Source organism: Mus caroli, chromosome 14 (assembly GCF_900094665.2).
Source record: "Mus caroli chromosome 14, CAROLI_EIJ_v1.1, whole genome shotgun sequence".
Lineage (NCBI taxonomy): Eukaryota > Metazoa > Chordata > Mammalia > Rodentia > Muridae > Mus > Mus caroli.
The window spans coordinates 19,813,826-19,833,255 of NC_034583.1; the positions used below are offsets into that span (position 1 = coordinate 19,813,826).

Below are 19,430 nucleotides of genomic sequence, written 5' to 3' on the forward strand. Positions count from 1 at the left end.
AAAAAAAAAAAAAGGCAGAAATGGTAAAATTAGTTGTGAATACCATTGCTCATACGAAAAATGTCACATGAATACATCTTGGATTAAATGATCTTCAGTCATACAGTGCTCTGAAAAAGTATTATAATAGTATAATAATATCTCAAATATTTAGCTAAGCCAGCCTAATGAAAGCAAACAGGAGACAGGGAGTAGCTAATATCAGGTTCCTTTCCGATGCTGGGAGTCAGTGGGGGTATCCTGGGTTTACTGTAATAGTGGAGGTAAGTGGGTCAGGAGTCTAACAGCAGTTAAGCTTTATTAAATATGCTTTCTAACATTGTGAAAATGTCTATTCAAACCAAACTGTAAGAGTAGATACGATGGCCTCTATGGTCTTTTAAAGTAAAAGTTCATAGTGTCTTAGGAAAAGCTTATCATCTTACATTGCATTTTTCATGTTAAATTGATGTTTGCTAGAAAGTTTGTTAATGTTGACTTAGTTGTTTTTCTTTACAGGAGTATCTTACCAAATTAGGAAATACAGAGTGTCATCCGGATCAGTTTTTGGAGAGAAGATCAAACTTGGATAAACTATTGATTATTATTCAAAATGAAGACATTGCAGGTTTCATTCACAAGGTAGACAAAGTCCAGCTCACTATTTTGTTTTCTAAAACTATCTGATTGTTAATTCTGAGAACAAAGATTGTTTTTAAGATAAAGATAAATTCTTAAGTACCTGTCCAGGAGCCAGCTTGTGAGCATTGAGTGTTTGTAAAACGTTTAAGTTACTATATGTTCGGAATCTTCCCTGACATTCAGATTAGGTAAGATGTGCAGGATTCTTAATGTAGAGGTAAGGAACGTTCTGCTAACTCTTGGTGCTGTAATCTGTATTTGAATGTGCAGACAAACCTTGCCTCACACTGGCCTCTTACTACTATTCTTGCACTCTAGGCTTTCTTCCTGTTCCATCTTTTTGAGACAGTATCCTGTATAGCCTAGAAAGGTTCCAACTATGTAGCCTAGGCTGACCTCCTCTTTACCTCAAGTGGTCTGATAGCGATAGGAGCCGCCACACCTGGCTCCTTGGATTGAAATCTGTTATGGGTTAGAGATACATTAGCAGTTTATCCATTTTGTGTTTTCAGCCTGATGTAAACTCCTTATTATTCTGTTTATAAATGCTAGTTTGTTTATACTACTGTGAAGTAATATTTAAAATAGTGTGCGATTTTCCAATACTGAGCAATAGTATGTTTTTTAAGACTTTATTCTTAGGTAAGCCTATACTAAAATATATTTATTAGTTCATTTCTCCATCTTATTTCTGGTTTTGTTTGGTATTTAACAGGTGCCTGGCTTAGTGACTTTAAAGAAGCTCCCATGTGTTAGTTTTGCTGGTGTTGATAGCCTGGATGATGTTAAAAATCATACATACAACGAGTTATTTGTATCTGGTGGCTTTATTGTGTCTGATGAATCAATTCTAAATCTAGAGGTTGTTACAATTGGTAAGAATGAGTACATTATTTTTAGTATGTGATTTTTGGGGTGTGGTTGCTCTAGGTTTTCATGGAAAATTAAAATCATGAGATTAAAAAATGTATTGCTTATTGTGCCATTCATGGGGAACTGGCTTATTTCTGTATTTTCCTGAGCCTCTGCTACCTCACAAATCTTCTCTATTCTATCTTATATATAAATGCTTTCATATAAATCTGGTCTGTACTACCTGCCATGGCACTTGGCTTCCTCTGGTAGTGGTATTGATACTGGGTTGTTTGTAGCTGTTACAGTTTTAAGTTTCCCCTCAGAGCAAGATAAGTCTGTGGTAAATAGGAAAGTAGATAGGTCTGTATAAATACAAACAAGCACTTCTTCCAGAAATATTTAATACTAACTTTAAAAACTGAATTTCATTGCCTCTAACAGAGAGCCTTAAAATTTTTTTGACATTCCTTGAAGAACTTAGTACTCCAGAAGGGAAATGGCAATGGAAAATCCACTGTAAATTCCAGAAGAAACTAAAGGAACTGGGCAGGTAAGAAAGTATTGAATAATTGTTGGTTTTTAACGTTGTGTTCATACAACTTTTTTTTTCTTTTTCCTAAATTTGTGGATTATGAAGTTTTCATAATGTCAACAGACAATAAATGGATCTAATACTGAATTATTATACTCTCTTTAAGGAAGAAGTGGTATTCTTGTTGACAAACAATTTGGTGAAGTTCTCATATAGTTAGAATTGCTTGTGATCTGCATGAAATTTTGAATTTTTTCTTTTTTTTTTACGGTGCTAGACTGGAAATGTACTATGAGCTACAATTTCAAGCCCTTTACACATATTGACTCTTTGATAATATATACATATACAATGTATTTTAGTCACACCCACTCCTCATCCAACTCTTCCCAGGGCCTTCCCCACTTACCATATTCAAATTCATGTCCTCTTTTTTTTCCCCACTGGAACATAGCCATCCTACCAGGGCTAACATTTAGTCCAAGAAAATTGACACTTCTGTACTAGACGCCCGTCAGCTGCCAGTTGTTCCTTACCTAGGGATGGAGCCTCCTCAGTATCTTTCCCACCTGTGCTATAATTTTGACTGGCTTGATTTTGTGCAAGTTTTGGGTAAGCAACTCTAGCAGTTGTACATTCTTGAGTGCAACAGACCTGTTAAAGTCTAAAATACAGTTTTCCCACAACATTGCACATCTGGCTCTTAGGATATTTTTGCTCCCTGTTTTACATAATTAGTTCTCTGAGTCTTGGGGGAAGGGTTGTGCTATAGATGACATATTTAAAGCCATTCCTTTAAAAACTAATCGGTATCTGTTCTCCAAATTAGACCCTATTGCAATTCAGTACTTTAGATAACTTAACCAAATAGTCAAGGGTTGGTCTCACCCTGATGAGATTCCACTAAAACAGATTCATATCTATATATGCTTTGATTTCTAACATGTCTGGAAATTACTTCCTTGGAGTACTAGTTACAAAGATCCACAAACAGTATGGGAAGTTTGGCATGCTGTATCTGGTTAGTAGGGCTGTCTTTATAATCTAATTAAGTATATTAGATTTCTATCAGGGAGAATTTCCTAAGTCATAGATTTTTTTTTTTTTTCCTGTGTGGAGCATGTATATGTGGAATACACTCAACCTGTGCATGTAGAGGCCAGAGCAGGACATTACTCTTTCTTTCCACCTTAACTTGACTTAAGACAGAGAGCCTGTTCCTGGAACAAAAGCTACACTGGCAAGTTGGTGAGGCAGTTGTCATGAACAGCCTATATTCTCCCTTGCTGGGATGGTAGACACATCCAGCTGTGTGTGTTGGGGTTGTGAATTGGGTCCTCATGTGTGAAAAGCACGTGCTCTTACTCACTGAGCCATTTTTTTTTAGTCCCCAATTTTTTTTTTTTTTTTTTGTAAGTTAATTTTTTTCCTGTGAGATAGACCTCTTGCTGTCTAATTCCAGCCAGCTGCTATCTACTTTGTAGACTAAACTAGCCTCAAAGTCATGGGCAAATCCTTCTGCCTCTGCTTCCAAAGTGCTGTATAGGCATATACCACCAAAACTGGTTCTAGGTCACAGGTTTTTCATTGTCACTAACACCCACTGACGTTCTGTGACAGTCGTCAAGAAATTCAAGGTTAAATAATTCTAGTGTTCAGTTATATATAGCCTTTTGAGTACTGGAATTAAAAAAGTACAATACCATACCTACCTAATACTGTACTTTTTTAGACTTTGTCTTTTTTACATCCTATGAAACAAGGAAGGGGTAAGTCTTGACTTCATATAGAGCATTATACCAAGACCCAAAGGTTTATATTTTCTGCAGGCTTAGTAATACGACTGTCATCTTCCTTTATGTACAATTAATAACCTTTACCAGGTTTTACCTTTAAGTATTATTACAAATAGCTTAAAAGCCGTGTGTTCTGTTAGGAAGAGTTATACTATACTCTACTATACTAGATACAGTAGAGCCTAGGCTGTTCACCTCCTGAAGTCATATAATTTTAGACCACTGTGCACAACTTTTTTTTGTTCTTTTATGTCCTTAAAGTTTAAAATCAATAAAGCTAAATTTTACTTAGTAAATAGTAAACAGATCCAGGTTTTAGCCTGAAGTACAAGACCCTCCTTAAAAAAACATGCTTGTCAGATGCACAATTCCCATTTTCTTCTCTCCTAACCAAGATTCTTACACCAAACAGTAAGCTAAACAACTCGTTTTTTTTTTTGGTTTTTGAGACAGGGTTTCTCTGTATAGCTCTGGCTGTCCTGGAACTCACTCTGTAGACCAGGCTGGCCTCAAACTCAGAAATCCGCCTGCCTCTGCCTCNCTCTGTATAGCTCTGGCTGTCCTGGAACTCACTCTGTAGACCAGGCTGGCCTCAAACTCAGAAATCCGCCTGCCTCTGCCTCCCAAGTGCTGGGATTACAGGCATGCGCCACTTTTAATGGTTGTTAATTAAGAAAAAAATTGCCAGTATTCAGGTTCTGAACTCTGCTTACTCTCCCAGAATGAACACGAAAGCTCTGAGTCTGCTGACTCTTCTGAATGTGTATCAGAAGAAACACCTGGTTGAGATTTTGTCTTATCACAGTTGTGATTCACAAACTCGAAATGCTCCAGAAATGGACTGCCTTATTAGGCTTCAGGCTCAGAACATACAGCAGCGACACATAGTCTTTCTAACAGGTAGGATCATGCTCTTGCTGATACAGGAAAGGTGCTGGAGTGGGTGTGAAGTCATAGTTTTGAACATATGGTGGAAAAGATTTTGTTGAGAGGGTGTCAGTTCATGTACATTTCCTTATTTTAGAGAAGAATATCAAGATGGTTTCCAGTTATACAGATAATGGAATTGTAGTTGCAACTACTGAAGAGTTTATGCAAAACTTTACAAATCTTGTGGGCTATCACAACTCAGTTACAGAAGAAAATCCTCCGCCGCTGCTTGGTGCTAATGAGAATCTTGAGTCCCAGTCAGGTAACTTTTCAGTAGTTTTCATTTTCTTTAGGTGAGGCAGAATAAGGAATGGTTTTGTTTATCCAATAATGAAATGTTTATTGAAGCCATTTACCTACAGTGACATCACTGTAGAACTTAGCATGTACAAGATCTGCTCATTGATTATACCATAGTTAGTACGAGTGGTTTGTTACTGTATAGGCTATATATTCATTAGTCTATACTGTGGACAACATATATGTATATTAAGCTTTATTGCCTGCTGTTTGCTGTCAGTTTTCTTTAAGCGAGATAGAGGGATTGTTGGGCTACAAAGGTCTTTAGATGTATGTGCTAGTTTAATATCTTAAGTAGTGAGAATATCTTACCTTCAGTCTTCTGTGAGATGGCCTCTGCTTGTTCCAGATTTTAAAATAAAAGCTGTTCTTAAATTATTCTTGGTGAAAAGCAGAGATTACTAAGCATTCAGTTGAGCTAACCAGTTTAGTAATTCAGTGCAGCTACATGTCAGAAGTTTTATTTTATATTTGTCTTATGAAATACTGAATTACCGTATAACTTTAGATGCTGTTTTGACATTAACCCCTTTGGAGCTGGGAGTTGGGATTTCCCAACATTAAACGTGAACACATTTCGCAGAAGCTTTTAGCATCGGATTATCTGGACACTCACACCTAGTGTGAGTGTTGTGACTAAGTGACCTTGTGGCAGAAGACCAAGCTTTAAGGGATTGTGGACTTTGCAGATCCTGACGCACTATATTGTGTGAGTAGTGTATAAATAATATCTAAACAAATTGTGTATTACAATAGAGAAGGGCTTTTTGTTTTTTAAATGTAGCTCTTTTAGAAAACGATGAAAAGGATGAAGAGGATATGTCTCTGGATTCAGGGGATGAAATCTCACATATAGAAGTATTCAGCAATGTTCATTCAGAAATATTGGCGGGAGAAACCAAAGGATCAAGTGGAACAGATCAAAAAAAGAATATCCAAATTGAATTGCAGTCATCTCTTGATGTGCAAAACAGTTTATTAGAAGATAAGACTTATTTAATTGATTGTGAAGAGAGCGCTCCTATTGATAGAGTATGCTCTGAAGGAGAGAACAGCAATTCAGCAGAACAGGATGCGTATAGCGACTTTCAGGCTGACCAAAATCAGTTACAAATGTCCCATCAGTGTAGTCATTTTAATGTTCTCACGCACCAGACGTTTCTGGGGACACCATATGCCCTTTCATCAACTCGGTCTCAAGAAAATGAAAATTACTTTTTATCTGCTTACAAAAACTTGGGTACAGAGAAATCTCCATTAAGTTAAGGATGTGTTCAAGGAGAAATTACAGTAATTACAAAAAAATAGGTTGTTGTGGACTTTTTTCAGTTTCTTAAAAGTGAATTGATGATTTATAAACAAGTTTCTTGGCCTTTCTGAATTTTTTCCTTTCCTGTTTATTTAAATCATGATGGCCTATATAACATTTGAAGCATATGAAAATTGGAAAAAAATTTTTTTGACATTGTAATCAGATTATCTCGTGTTAGCACCTTTCAGTTTTACATTTGTTACCTGTACTTGGGCTTCAAATTGAAGTCTATTTTATATGTAAAATTTGATGTTTATAAAAGAACGGTAAATAGTAATGGCTTTCTTTAATGTCAGATGATAACTAATTTTGCTGAAATGTCAACTATTTATTTTGATTAAAGCTTTTGTATAGTGTTTTTACACAGGTATAAGCCAGCAGTGTAAATATTTATAGGATTTTGGCTTAGTACCTCAAGCTATATGTAACAGTACAGTTGAATTCTAGGTAGTAAATCTATTGTATAGAATACCAAGTGGAATTTTCTCAGTCTTTAGGTTTAGCTGTGAAAATATTTGCTTCATTTAAATTTTGGTTAACTTTTTGAGATGTCTTTGATAAATACTATTTTGTGTGATCCTTTAGTTAAATGAACTTTTAAAAATGGGGCTTCTGCTTTCAATACTATTGGATAATTTGGAACAGATCTTGAAGTTTTAATTAGAACTTGGTGTTACACTAAATGTGGAGATCGATTTTTAAACCCTCATCTCTTGCCTACTGTTACTAATGTTAACTTCAAAAGAGAAAAACCAGAGTGAAATGAATTTGTATTATTTCATTAAGAGTCTATCCTTGTGTTAATAGTACTTTTTATGCCCTAAAAGAACTTTTAATAGAACAAATGAGCAATGCTGTTAGCAGGTCAGGAATCTCCAGATTCTACTGTGGTAAGTAGAAAGTACTTTTATACCCTAACATGACAAGAGATTTTTTTTTTGAACTATAAACTTTATTGTACTTAGAAAATACATCATTTCACTACATAATGTAAAGTTTGTCATTGTGCACTTGAAAAATGCTGTTGCGTGGTGAGCATATTTAAAACGAAGAACTAAAATTATCTTCTTGGTTTGCAGTTAAGGGTATGAGATTCGTTTCCAATTCCTTTTGTTTCTGGAGAAGACCCTGCAATCACATTGATATTTTAGTGAAGGTATATAACCAACTTAAATATTTTTTCTCTTTCATATTCCTCTTAATACATGATACAAAATATTATTGAACTCTCAGGATAGAATTGTTATTAGACATAGCTTAAGTTTCTTTTTCTTTTCTTTTTTTTTTTTTTTAAGTAATTCTTGTAATTTGGGTGTTGTCTAGCTAGAACCTTTTCTACTATGAGAACAACAGGGATAGTTTTTGTTTTTTGTTTACCACTATTGGATTTCTAAAGTGAAATCTACTCTCAAGTGCTCTAAGAGCATGAGAAGACACAGTCAGTCTTAACATTCCCAGTGTTGGTCTCGGCTCTGCTGAACAGCATGCATAGGGTTATGGTGAAGTGAAGCATGAACATCCATTCCTTCCTTCTCTTGCTCCTTTGTTCACCCAGGTTGAGTCCTGAGCTGGAGCTAGCTATATGTAAGCTCTCAAAGGACACAGGTAAATGGTGTCTGAGCAGAGGGTAAGCACCACACAAGCCAAATTTCCCCCAAATACAGTGTAATAGCCCCAGGATAGGTTTCAGCACAATAGCAGATTTTATTTTTGCCTGTGTAAAAGGTAGTAAAAATGTATAATTTCATTCTTTGAACAGATCTATTCTGTTCTTAACTTTAAAAAATGGACCATATTGGTTAAAATTCATTAAAGCATAATTGTATATTTGTTTCTTGGTTTTAGCACTTTATTGTGTTTTGATGTTTTAAATGTACTTTTTTGTTTGTTTGGTTGGTTGGTTTTCGAGACAGGGTTTCTCTGTGTAGCCCTGGCTGTCCTGAAACTCACTTTGTAGACCAGGCTGGCCTCGACTCAGAAATCCACCTGTCTCTGCCTCCCAAGTGCTGGGATTAAAGGTGTGCACCACCACCGCCCAGCATATGTACATATTTTAAAATAAAAGTTGTCTTAATATGCAAACTGTCTCGGGACTTTGATTCTTAGATCTACTATATGTAGCCTGGACTAGGATCCTCCTGCTTCCCAAATGTTGATTATGCAGGTGAAAATGGTAATTTGAGAGTAAATTCAAGGAAAAAGGTTCTTTTGATTTCTGCTCAAGGTTAATATATAGGAATTGAAAACATAACTGTTATAAACTGGGGTGCAAACACTGCCACCATATAAAGAGAACAAACATCTAAAAACAGTTACTTGGTGAAGAGCGCATACCTGTCTTAGTTCTGAAAGCCCCTTAAGGATAGCTTGCTGTCGGTCCCTGTTTTTCACTAATTTAGGATTAAGAAGTGGATCCCTGATATGGTCAAAGTCAAATAGCTCTTGTTCTCGGGCACAATCTGAAGGACAAATTTTACAATAGTCAAATAAATTCTTAGGACTTAGTTAAAGCATAGACTAATATTGAAGCAAATTTAGGGTTGGGAGGTCATTCAGGTTTGTTTGCTTGCTTATTCTACTTAACTTACCATGCGATTTTTGGTATTGGTTGTCCTGGGTTGAAGGCCTAGACAAGGGTGCATCTGGATCAAGATAATAGATCTCATTTGTTCGAACGTAGGGAATAAAATGGGATGGCTCAGACATCTCATCTGATACTTTAGTATGACCATCTCCTGAGGTCAGAGTCTCCTTTTCAGAGTCATTGTTTTTTAGTGGTAAGTGTAAGACATTACTTTGAGTTTGTTGAGTTCTGTTTTTTACTGCTGGTGATGTTTGAAACCTATTAAACAAACAAACAAACTTTAATAAATTCTATGGAATCATAGATGGTTGTGAGCCACAATGTGGGTATGGGCAACTGAACTCAGGTCCTCTGGAAGAGCAACCGGTGCTCTTAACTACTGAGCCATCTCTCTGGCCTCTAGAAACTGCATCTTTTAAACATATCTGACCACATTGCAGTCCATTCAAGATGTGCATGGTCCTTAAGGGATACTATATATAGCAGTCTATAACTTTTCATAAAGCAGGACTTATCATAAAGTATGCAGTGTTGTTGTGTATATACACACATATAGACAGACACACTCCAGTGGGGGCGGGGGAGTTAGATTCCAACAGTCATCAATGTTGGGTGGGTTCAACCACATTTTTCTTTATATGATTTATCATAAAGTGATGCCTGAGCTATATGAACTAAAGTTGCTGTTCGAGACAAGTCTCAAACTAAATGCACAAAGATAAAGAATAAAAACCATTTGACTAGTCTAAACCTCCCACCCAATTAACTGGATTTTTTTTTAAAACAGTTTTCACCAATCTGTTTCCATATCTGATTTGTCCAGGCTCCTATTCTATTGTTAATAGAAAACTCAAACCTGTTCAGGCCCAGTCCAGCTAAAAGCCATAGTAAACCTTTACCCAATCAGTGAAAGCCATACCTCTTTCCTATGACTGCCTTCATCTGCATGTGGAGCTGTCACACAGATTTTGAGTGGATATTTCGTATCCCACAAAGCAGCACTAAGTAAATAAGTAACACACATACCTTTCTCTACTAACTGAAGGCGTTTTCAGAGGTTCTTCTACCTTAAAGATGGATAGTCCAAGCAAAGACAGGATAAGTAACATTATCACAGTCCCCAAATACTTGTAAAACGTGACTTCTGTGTGTGCATGCATATATGTACAGTGTGTCCACGCAAGTCAGACAACTCAGACGAGCTGTTTCTGTCCTAGTGACTCAGGTCATCAAGCTCTGTGGCAGGTACCTTCATTGGCATCCCACCAACTTCTCAAACATACTCAAATAATATAAGCATGTCTAAATAAGAGATGCTGTATGAAATAAAGTATAGTCCCAGGGCTAGGCCAGGAACACTTTCTGAGTTTTATTTTAATAACAGTATTCTCATTAATGCACAAAACTTCATACAGTTACTTTAAGGAAGGCATTCAAACATTCTTGACCAGCCCAAAACTACACTGCAGTGATCCACTAGGATGACCATTTTGGAGCTTTGCTTAGGTTTTGTTGTGTTGTTTTCCAAGACAGGGTTTCTAGAACTTCCTCTGTAGACCAGGCTGGCTTCAAACTCCCTAGCTGCCTCCCGACTGCTGGGATTAAAGACTTGTCCCACCACCACACCAAGCTCTGTTTTAGGGTTTTATACTTTGACCACCATATTTTTTTTTAATTTGTCCACTCCCCCCCCCCCCCCCAACAACAACAACAAAATAAGCTTTAATCTTCTTTGAGGATTCATGTATCCTCCTGCCTACATTTAATCCTTTTGTTACCTATTTCTTGATCTCCTTTCTAAATTTTATACTATACTTCCATATTTACATGTTGTAAGCTAGGATACATCCTCATATGAGTGAGAATCTCATCTTTTGTTTTTGTGTGTGTGTGTTTTTCCCCTTTTCTGAGTTTGGGTTACCTCAACATACTTTCCAGATCCACCAATTTCCCTACAAATTTGATGAGTTCGTTTTTGTTGTTGTTGTTTTTTTCTTGTTTGTTTGAAACAGGGTTGATTTCATTTTTCTTTACATCTAGGTAGTATTTCATTTTATTTATGTATGATATTTTCATATGCACTTGAGTAAAGAAAGCACTTATCTGTATAAAGATGTATATATACATAATAATATATATGTTGATTATTTATATTTGCTTTTGGGGCTACAGTTTCTGATGCAGCTAGCCAAAGCACAGACTATACAGCATTCACAGTTCATACAACGAGCATGGCTGTCTTCCTCTGACATAATTCTCTATAAACTACTTTAGATGAACCATGGCCTTCTGAAAACATGGGTTTCAGAAACTACTCTGAATTCAGAAACATTGAAATAAAAGAATCTTACCTTTTTGATAAGATGCGACCTGCTCTCTGACTCAGTTTCTCGATGAGATGAAGCAAGAACTTCTGGTGAAATGCCTCTGTTTTGGGAGAGATTCTCGGGATTGTTTCTCTCCACTAAGTGAAGCAGCTCCATTTGCCTCTGTACCTTTTTTTCTTCTTTCTCCTTCTGGAGATGTGCAGGGTACTTAGCTGATGCAGGAATGTACCTTTTGAGAGGTTTGTTTATATTCCAAGCAGGCTTCTTAGGACATTTCTTCATGAGTTTTGTTTGTTTCTCTGTTCTTCTGTACTGATTACACTGGCCATTATGCCAGCTGTTTTCTTTGTCTAAATTAGTGCCTTTATTCATACTTAGTTCTTGCTTCTCTTTTCTAATGTCAATCTGTCCACTGAATTCTGCAGAAATCTCTGGAGAAGAAAAGTTTCTAATGCCCCTCTCTGTTACCGATCCACAGGGTGGTAGCGCATCATTGAAAATTCCTAAATTTACGTCATCTAAATAAAAATTACAAATTATTAATTTTAAAAACATGGTAAAATACACAATTTCTAATCACTTTTCTCAGTTATTTAATGACTCACAGTAGCATCTATTTCTTTGGGGCGGTGAGGCATGCCACATCATGCACAAGGGAGTCAAAGGACAACTTACAAAGGTTGGTTCCTTCTGCCATAAGGGAACCAAGGATGGAACTCAGGCCCCTGGCCTTGGTGGCAATCACTTTTACCTGCTGTGCTAGCCTCCATCCCTAAGAATTTAATCCTCAATGAAGCTTTACCCATTAAAGAACTGCTAATATCCCCTTCGAAAGAAGCTCAAAAACACCATTCTACTTTGATGTTCTAGAAATGACTACTCCAAGTAGCCCATATAAACAGCCCAGTTGCTACACAGCCAGCAATTAGGAAGCAGAAGCAAGAGGATCAAAAGATGTCCAACGCCTGCCTGTTCTACAAAGTTCCAGGAAGCAAGTTCGGGTGAAGGCCAGACACCCTATCAAAAACTGAAAAATTTAAAAGTGATAGACTGGCTTATTTAACTAGCGTAAAGTTCTCAAAGTTTATAACCATGTTAGATACATGCCAGAATTCCCTACGCTAATTCCACTATATAAGGTATGCCTAGTTTTGTTCATCTTTATAGACATGAGTTAGAAGTAAACTATGTAATGCTGTTGTGAACCCAAGTTTCTATTATTTCAGGAAGACCTGGATTTTTGGGTTTTAGATGTAAGTTTTTTGAGCCACTGTAAAAACTGTTTTCTACATTTTTACATTACCATTGATAAAGCTTTTATAAGAGTTCATTTCAGCGGCACCACAAATATCACAATGCCCTATCACACTTAAACCATCTCTTCATGCAAACGGTGACTAATTTGGTGTACTAAACTAAAATCTCAAGTAACTGGCAGAAAATAGTGATGTGTTTGTGGCTGATTACTCCAGGAGAGAGGTTCTTGAGCCTCAGGAGAATAACTAATAATGATAATAATACCACCCCCCATGTCTGAAAGAAATATCATGTTAGATTCTTGAGGGACCCTTCCCAGCAAGGAACCCCTGCGGGAGGAGGAGAGTGACCAACAGACTTGCAGAGAGCCTGACTGTGAGCCTGGGCAGAGCTCTAGGTTGCAGTTTCAGGGTAGACAGCAGTTTTGGGGTGGGGTCTTTGGTAATGCAGCTGCTTTTGAGTTATCACTAATATTCTACAGTAATTCCTGGCCCAGAACCCTGTCAGTAACCCCAGTAAAAATCACATTAGTTCACCAATAGAACATGAGTGCAATTGTAACTGGTCTCGTGGCTTCCTTTTTGTGTGGGATATGTTGCGTCTCCCCGGGAAAGTCTGAGTACCATGTGGATAGTCTGAGTCTGAACATCTCTAACTCCAGAGTAGCTTGGACAATGTGATCCTTTGACTTAAAAGTTAGTATAGGATCATCAGGAGCCATAAGTAAATACTTAACAGGAAGGCCGACTGGTAACTAAATGGGAAAAGATAAAATAACTTCACAGAACTGAGAAAATGAAACAAAAATGGTTTCAATAAGAAGCCTCTGAGAAAGTTCCCTCAAAAAATCTCTAAGCCCAGGGGCTGAGCTGGCTCAGCAGTTCAGAGCAATGCTGCCCCTGAAGTCTGGCTCTCAATACCTATCTACCTATATAACTCTAGCTCCAGGAAATCTGACACCCTCTTCTGGTCTCCATGCCCTGCACTCATTTACACAGCCCACACACCCCTATACATATAAACTGAATTAAAAATACTTTTAAAAATGATTCAGGGGTATCCAGTATGAATGCTGCCTTTTTAAAAATTTAAAATGTGCTGTGTACTATCAGTCACTGGGGTGGTGCAGATCAGAATCTAGGTGTTGCAAGGCCATGGAAAGGTAAGAATACCTCTATACCACTAGTGAGACTGGTGCTCTAGATGATGGCTCAGCAGCTCCCCAAATGCTTAATGACCTATCTCAGAACTCGGAAACTCTAACTCCTCTCTCCTTAGAGAACGAAAAATTGATAACTATTCATAGTGGCACTATTTACAATAGTCCTAAGTATAAATAACTGAAATATTCATAGAGTCATAGGCAAAATCCAGTATAAGACACAGTCAATGGAATTGCATCACAATAACATCTACAACATAGATAAACCCTATATCATGCTGAAACTCAGTGTTAGCCAGACACAAAAGAGGCCATTACAGCATAATTCCAATAATGAAAAGTAAAAAACGCACAAATATTCTAAGACAAAATGAACTGGAGAGATTGAAGAGAGTAAAACTGTGAATTACTTATCTCTGAGTACTGTGCTCAGTTCCAACACAACACACACACACACTGACAAAACTGGAATGAAATTAGCATGGCCCCCGTGCAAGGAAAACATGCAACTTGGTTAAGTGTTCCTGTAATTTTAAACAACATAGGAAATAAATTTAAATAGCCGAAAAGGTCCTAAGACTGTGACACTAACTACACAGGTATGAGCATGTTAAAGAACCTAAGACAGCTAGCATGGTGGTGTATACCTTTAGTTGTAGAACTTGGAAGGCAGAGGCAGGGAAATTTCCGGGAGTCCCAGGCCAGTCTGGTCTATACAGTGAGCTTCTATGCATCAAATAGTGTCCCTTAAATAGGTAAGATGTGGTCTAGACATTTGGCTTACTGGGAATGTTTGCCTAGAATGTGTAAGGCCCTTGTTCCCTGAACTACAAAAGAAAAGATGGGGGAGAACTTTTTTTCTGTGTGAGTTAGATCTCATCATAAACCCAAAACTAAAGAGACCCCTTTATTTTGTTAAATTTCTGAGCTAGAGACAAAGTAGCTCAGGTTGGTAAAGCACTTGCCTAGCTATCATGCTCTACATCTAGGGTTCAGTCCCCTAGTACCACATAAAAGGGGCATGGTGCTACATGCCTTTAATCCCAGTATTCAGCAGGTAGAGGCAGGGAGATTAGTTCTAGGTCACCCTTGGCTACAGGAGACCTTTTCACAAAGGCAAAATAAAAACCCATCAGATGTTTTCATTTTAAGTGTGAACCAGAACTTAGAACACTTCACATGAGTACCTGTCTGCACGCCCGTGTCCTTCTTGGGAGAGGCTGTTGAAGTGGCGGCTGCATGCATTTCATCAGCAGCCTCCTCAGGGTCACTGTGGGAACTGGAGATGGTAGTGAATGCCTTATAATCCACTTGTGCTGTGTCAAATAGCAATGAGAAACAGACCTGAAAATGACATCTAAAGAGTACCAACCAACTCATGTTTGTTGAGGGCTAGGGACAGAGTGGAGTGACAGTATGCCTAGCACACAAGTCCCTGGGTTTGAGCCCTTGCACTGAAAGATGAAAGTAAGCTAGACTTTTTGACTTAATCACCATAAACTGTAGTAAAAATTTTTGAAAGGTGAGACTTAAGATTGTAGCCTAAATTTATTACGAAAAGTTACCTGTATTCTTAGCACTTGCTGAATTAAAAAAAATCTAAGAATGCATATTAAAGTACATATGTTAGCTATTTCAGGATGACTAGAAATTTCTATAGAAAAGATACTGCAAAGTAATGTTTTAGGACAGCTTTCTAAATTAGTAAGGATGGCTTAGGGGAAAAGACTCAATTCCTTTAAAAAAAAATACTTAGTTAATGTGTGTTTCTAAGGAATTAGAATAGACAAGTATTTAAAACCATCTTTAAGATCAAAACTGTAAGTTTTGATTAGTCCCTTACCGCCAAGATTTTGAATCAGCCTGGATGTATCATGTCCCTTCTGAGCCAGTTCTCTGACTCTCTGCTCCTGTTTGAGCCTCTGTGCCAGCTCCTGAGCTCGCTGCATTGTGTGGAATAGCTCGTTTGTCCTTAGAGTCATGATCTCCTATCAAGAGTGACAAACGCAGGAGAACAGTTACCAAGTGCATTCAATGGTGTGACTGTTGGATTCAGTACAAGGGCTCATGCTCTCCCTACGGATCAGACGCTGGTCTAGATACAGTCAACAGGGCGAAATTCTGGCCTTTTAGAGATTACAGTTCTAATGTGCTGTTTTTGTTCTTGCTATTAGACATGACTGTGTATACCAGGTTATCCTTGAACTCCCAAATGCTGGGATTACAGGCGAGCACTACCACCATGCCTAGCAGTCTCAGCCTACTCAAAGAAACTGAAGTGCAGGCTGTTATGTCCCCTATCCATGTCCCATTTTTGAAACGTTGCAAGTGAAAACTGGCAAGGAAGTGCAGACTTTGTGTTTTTAAAGCTGACAACTGAATTATCACTGGTTGATCTGCTGTTTCTTAGGTCAGCTCAGACATAGCCCCTGGACCACCCTACCTACCCTGTCTGAATCAGTAATGGAGGGTTTTGCTACACAGTGAGACATCAACTCTTCGAAAAGGCTATTACTGAGCCCAAAGAGGCCTCTAACACAGCAAGGAATTTCATCACAATCCCAGCCAGTCATTACTCCTTTTAATATCTAGAATCATTACTTTAGATTTATTTAGGGGTGTGAGGAGGTGGTAATGGCATTACAGTGTGTATATGGAGGTCAGATGTCAACTTTCAGAGTCCTCTCCTGGCACATGAGTTCCAGGTACTGGAAGAGCCCTTATCAGTTGAGCCATGCTTGCAGGCCTAATACCTAGAATGATTAGGTTCTATGTATCCAGAGCACAGTGCTGCATTCACCCTTCACAGGCCAGGCATGCAGCATCTGCCATCTGGCCCTCGCCAAGCAGCCCTTTCCTAACTCTGCTGTAATGTCTCTACATGCAGCCCATAATTCAGAATACAGACCTCGGTCTCTTCATTTCTTGCACGCTACGAGAACCTACTTCTTTCTGTTTCTGCTTTAGAATGTCCTCTTCATACTGCCTCTGCATCTCCTCCCGTTCCCTTGCCAAGCGCAGCTCCAGTTCCTGCTCCTCCTTCTTCCTTTGTTCTTCCTCTAGTCGCTTCTTCCTGCGGTTCTCTTCTACCTGAGCCATGATTGCTTTCTAGTCATAAATAATTACAAGTTACTGTCACAAATAAGAATGCATGCAGCATAGCTTTGATGGTGAGAACATGATTTATCAGTTATACACAGAGTGGTGTTGGGGGAGAATTGTGCTTACTGAGCCTGTGTAACACAGAGAGTCAACTAAAGAAACCACCTCTGCACTCAAGCACGCTGCCTGATAGATGGGAGAAGCTTTCAGCTTTTCACTGAGCTCAAGAAAGAAAATTAACTAACCCAGATTACTCATATAAAATGTTTAAGATGAATTACTGAACAGAGGCTACATGCTGAGTGTGATCTGTGCTGAGCACAGTGGTGCGTGCTGAGTGCCTATCTGGGTTGAATACTTGCTGAGAGGCCCCTGCTACTTAGAAGGCTTAGGTAAGAAGACATTTGAGCTATATCAGAACAACATGGTGAAAACTCACCCCCTGCCCGCCTCATTTCAGAGAAAGAACCATCAAAAAGTCACTCCTCATTAAGTCCCTCTAATGTCAGCCTGCAAAGAGTTTATCTCAGCCTTATATTAGGACTAGACTGCACAGTCAGAAGTCTACTTTGATTTTTTAATGTTTTCTTTCACAGACCTTAAAAAACCTCCGAGGAAGTAGCCAATACTTAATGATAGTACAGTCACATATACTACACACTCATTTAAAGGCTCCACTGAAAGGCAGACAGCATGGTAATAATACTGTCTGGTCCTCAGCCCTAACTTCATTCTCATATGATCCAGCTGTGTCAAGAGACTAGATTTACAGCATGATATAACTGGACCCAAGCTGGAAATATATATCAGGATTTCTAGCTGGGTGTGGTGGTATATGCTTATAATCCTAGGATTTGGGAGGGCGTGACAGGAAAATCAAGAATTAGAGGCCAGCCTTGGCTACATAGCAAGTTCAAGATCAGCCTACGACATTAAAGGTTGTCTCAGGTAAAAAAAAACATTACATTTTCATTTACCTAAGTATAATGCTGGCCATGATCATGACTGCCTAAGGCAGAGAACACTGTTTTACAGTGTGAAGCACACTATGGAAACACCAAATGTTTCACAACATAGTACCTGATGTTCTAATTGTTTTTGTCGGCGTCGTTCCCGCTCCTCAATCTGGGCTGGATCCAAGAGTGCAGTCATAGAACGGAGAAAGCTGTGAAGAAGCATACAGAGTTACTCAAAACTCTAGAAAGGTTGACCAGTTTTGGCTTAAACTACATCTGCTAAGCATTTCTATTTCAAAGACTGCCAAAGCGAAACTAACTGGACATGGTGACCGTTCTATTCAAACGCACATTCTTAAAGGAATCAACAATGAAAAATCAACTTACTTTGTTTTCGGACCATGTGATACAGCCATCTCCAGAACAGGTCTGGCTCTTTGTTCTTTCTCTGAAGTCTCCACCTGGACTCCAGGTGGAGGTGTGTAAACACCATTGACATCAGCCAGTTCCTGAGTGTCGGGAGACACACAAAGCGACTCCAGGTGTTGGTGTGTTAACTGAGAGGACAGTCGAGACTGGGAACCAGGATGACTCTTTAATGAATCAAAATGCATTGCCCATCTGTCATGTTCCTCACCCTAACAGTGACAAACAGGAAATGCTCAGAACTTTGAACTATTCCCATACAGAATTATAAACAACAAACACAGACTGGAAGTCACCACTGATGAGATGGAGGCGCAGTGAGTAAGCTCCCCAGCTGTGCTTTGAGGAAGAGCCAGGACCCAGTTCCCAGCACCCACCCACATGGCAGCCAGCCATTGCCTGTTACCCTAGCTCTAAGGGGTCCACACCCTCGTCTGGCCTCTGTGGGCACTGTATGCATCTGGTGTAGATGTTCATGCAGGCAAAACACCCAGACAAAAAGAAGGGATAAAAATCTCAATATTTTAAAAGAAATTCAGTAGTATATCCATCATAAAAACTAACAAAATTGTTTATTTTTTGATTCCTTATATAATTAGAGAACTGCCTTAGAAAATGGTCTTTAAATGCATTTCTAAAGTTTTAAAATGGTATATAAAACCACACTAAGTGCACTCAGAAAAAACAATTTCCTAAAGACAAATGTATAATTTGCCAAATAATTTCAGAATCTAAGTTCGTGTGAGTAAAGACTTGGAATTTTAGGTCCCGAGTTACCTTTGAATATATCATTCTTTCCTCTGCTTTTCTTTGCTGGTCATCTTCAACTTGTTTATTCAATTCTTCAATCCATTTTCTCTGCTGCTCCTGTTTAATGGCGCTGCAAGGGGACTCCAGCAGTCCTGCTTCCTGAACAAGTCAGTAACCGGGTGAAGTGAGGCCTCCACAGTATAAACCTTACCAAGGTACTCACATAGATCTAACCCAGGAAGGTGGATCTCCCTAGGAGAAGCAATACTGTCAAGCAAAGATTCTGACCACACGACTAAGGAGATGAGCTCCGATCCTTAGAATTGTGTCTTAAACACACACTGTAGATGGTGTAAGGCACCTCAGTACCCAGAAAGGAAATGTTTTCTTTCATTCTTCATTTAAAGCAGTCTATAAAAATAAAATTTGGAGCTGGGCGGTGGTGGCGCACACCTTTAATCCCAGCACTTGGGAGGCAGAGGCAGGCGGATTTCTGAGTTCGAGGCCAGCCTGGTCTACA

The 19,430-nt window shown here is 38.5% G+C and overlaps 2 protein-coding genes across 6 annotated transcripts in view; one reads left to right on the forward strand and one right to left on the reverse strand.

Moving 5' to 3' along the window:
• Tasor (transcription activation suppressor) overlaps window positions 1–6,670 on the forward strand; it is a 53,340-nt gene extending 46,670 nt beyond the window's left edge. For 2 of the 3 annotated variants that reach the window (XM_021181460.2, XM_021181458.2), the window contains 6 exons: window positions 499–621; window positions 1,337–1,496; window positions 1,918–2,026; window positions 4,526–4,704; window positions 4,829–4,996; window positions 5,819–6,670. In XM_021181460.2, coding sequence (XP_021037119.1) covers window positions 499–621; window positions 1,337–1,496; window positions 1,918–2,026; window positions 4,526–4,704; window positions 4,829–4,996; window positions 5,819–6,300 — 1,221 coding nt within the window. In that variant the 3' untranslated portion in view covers window positions 6,301–6,670. Of the gene's footprint in view, window positions 1–498; window positions 622–1,336; window positions 1,497–1,917; window positions 2,027–4,525; window positions 4,705–4,828; window positions 4,997–5,542; window positions 5,788–5,818 lie in introns of those variants that run through there. The other variant, XM_021181461.2, reaches the window with a different exon arrangement.
• Window positions 6,671–6,732: 62 nt separating this feature from the next.
• Window positions 6,733–19,430, reverse strand: part of Ccdc66 (coiled-coil domain containing 66) — a 27,295-nt gene continuing 14,597 nt past the window's right edge. For all 3 annotated transcript variants that reach the window (XM_021181463.2, XM_021181462.2, XM_029469351.1), the window contains 11 exons: window positions 18,938–19,069; window positions 18,122–18,372; window positions 17,859–17,943; window positions 16,623–16,784; window positions 15,520–15,664; window positions 14,864–14,992; window positions 11,282–11,775; window positions 9,957–9,997; window positions 8,935–9,188; window positions 8,681–8,805; window positions 6,733–7,474 (listed from right to left, as the gene is read on the reverse strand). In XM_021181463.2, coding sequence (XP_021037122.1) covers window positions 7,388–7,474; window positions 8,681–8,805; window positions 8,935–9,188; window positions 9,957–9,997; window positions 11,282–11,775; window positions 14,864–14,992; window positions 15,520–15,664; window positions 16,623–16,784; window positions 17,859–17,943; window positions 18,122–18,372; window positions 18,938–19,069 — 1,905 coding nt within the window. In that variant the 3' untranslated portion in view covers window positions 6,733–7,387. The remainder of the gene's footprint in view (window positions 7,475–8,680; window positions 8,806–8,934; window positions 9,189–9,956; window positions 9,998–11,281; window positions 11,776–14,863; window positions 14,993–15,519; window positions 15,665–16,622; window positions 16,785–17,858; window positions 17,944–18,121; window positions 18,373–18,937; window positions 19,070–19,430) is intronic.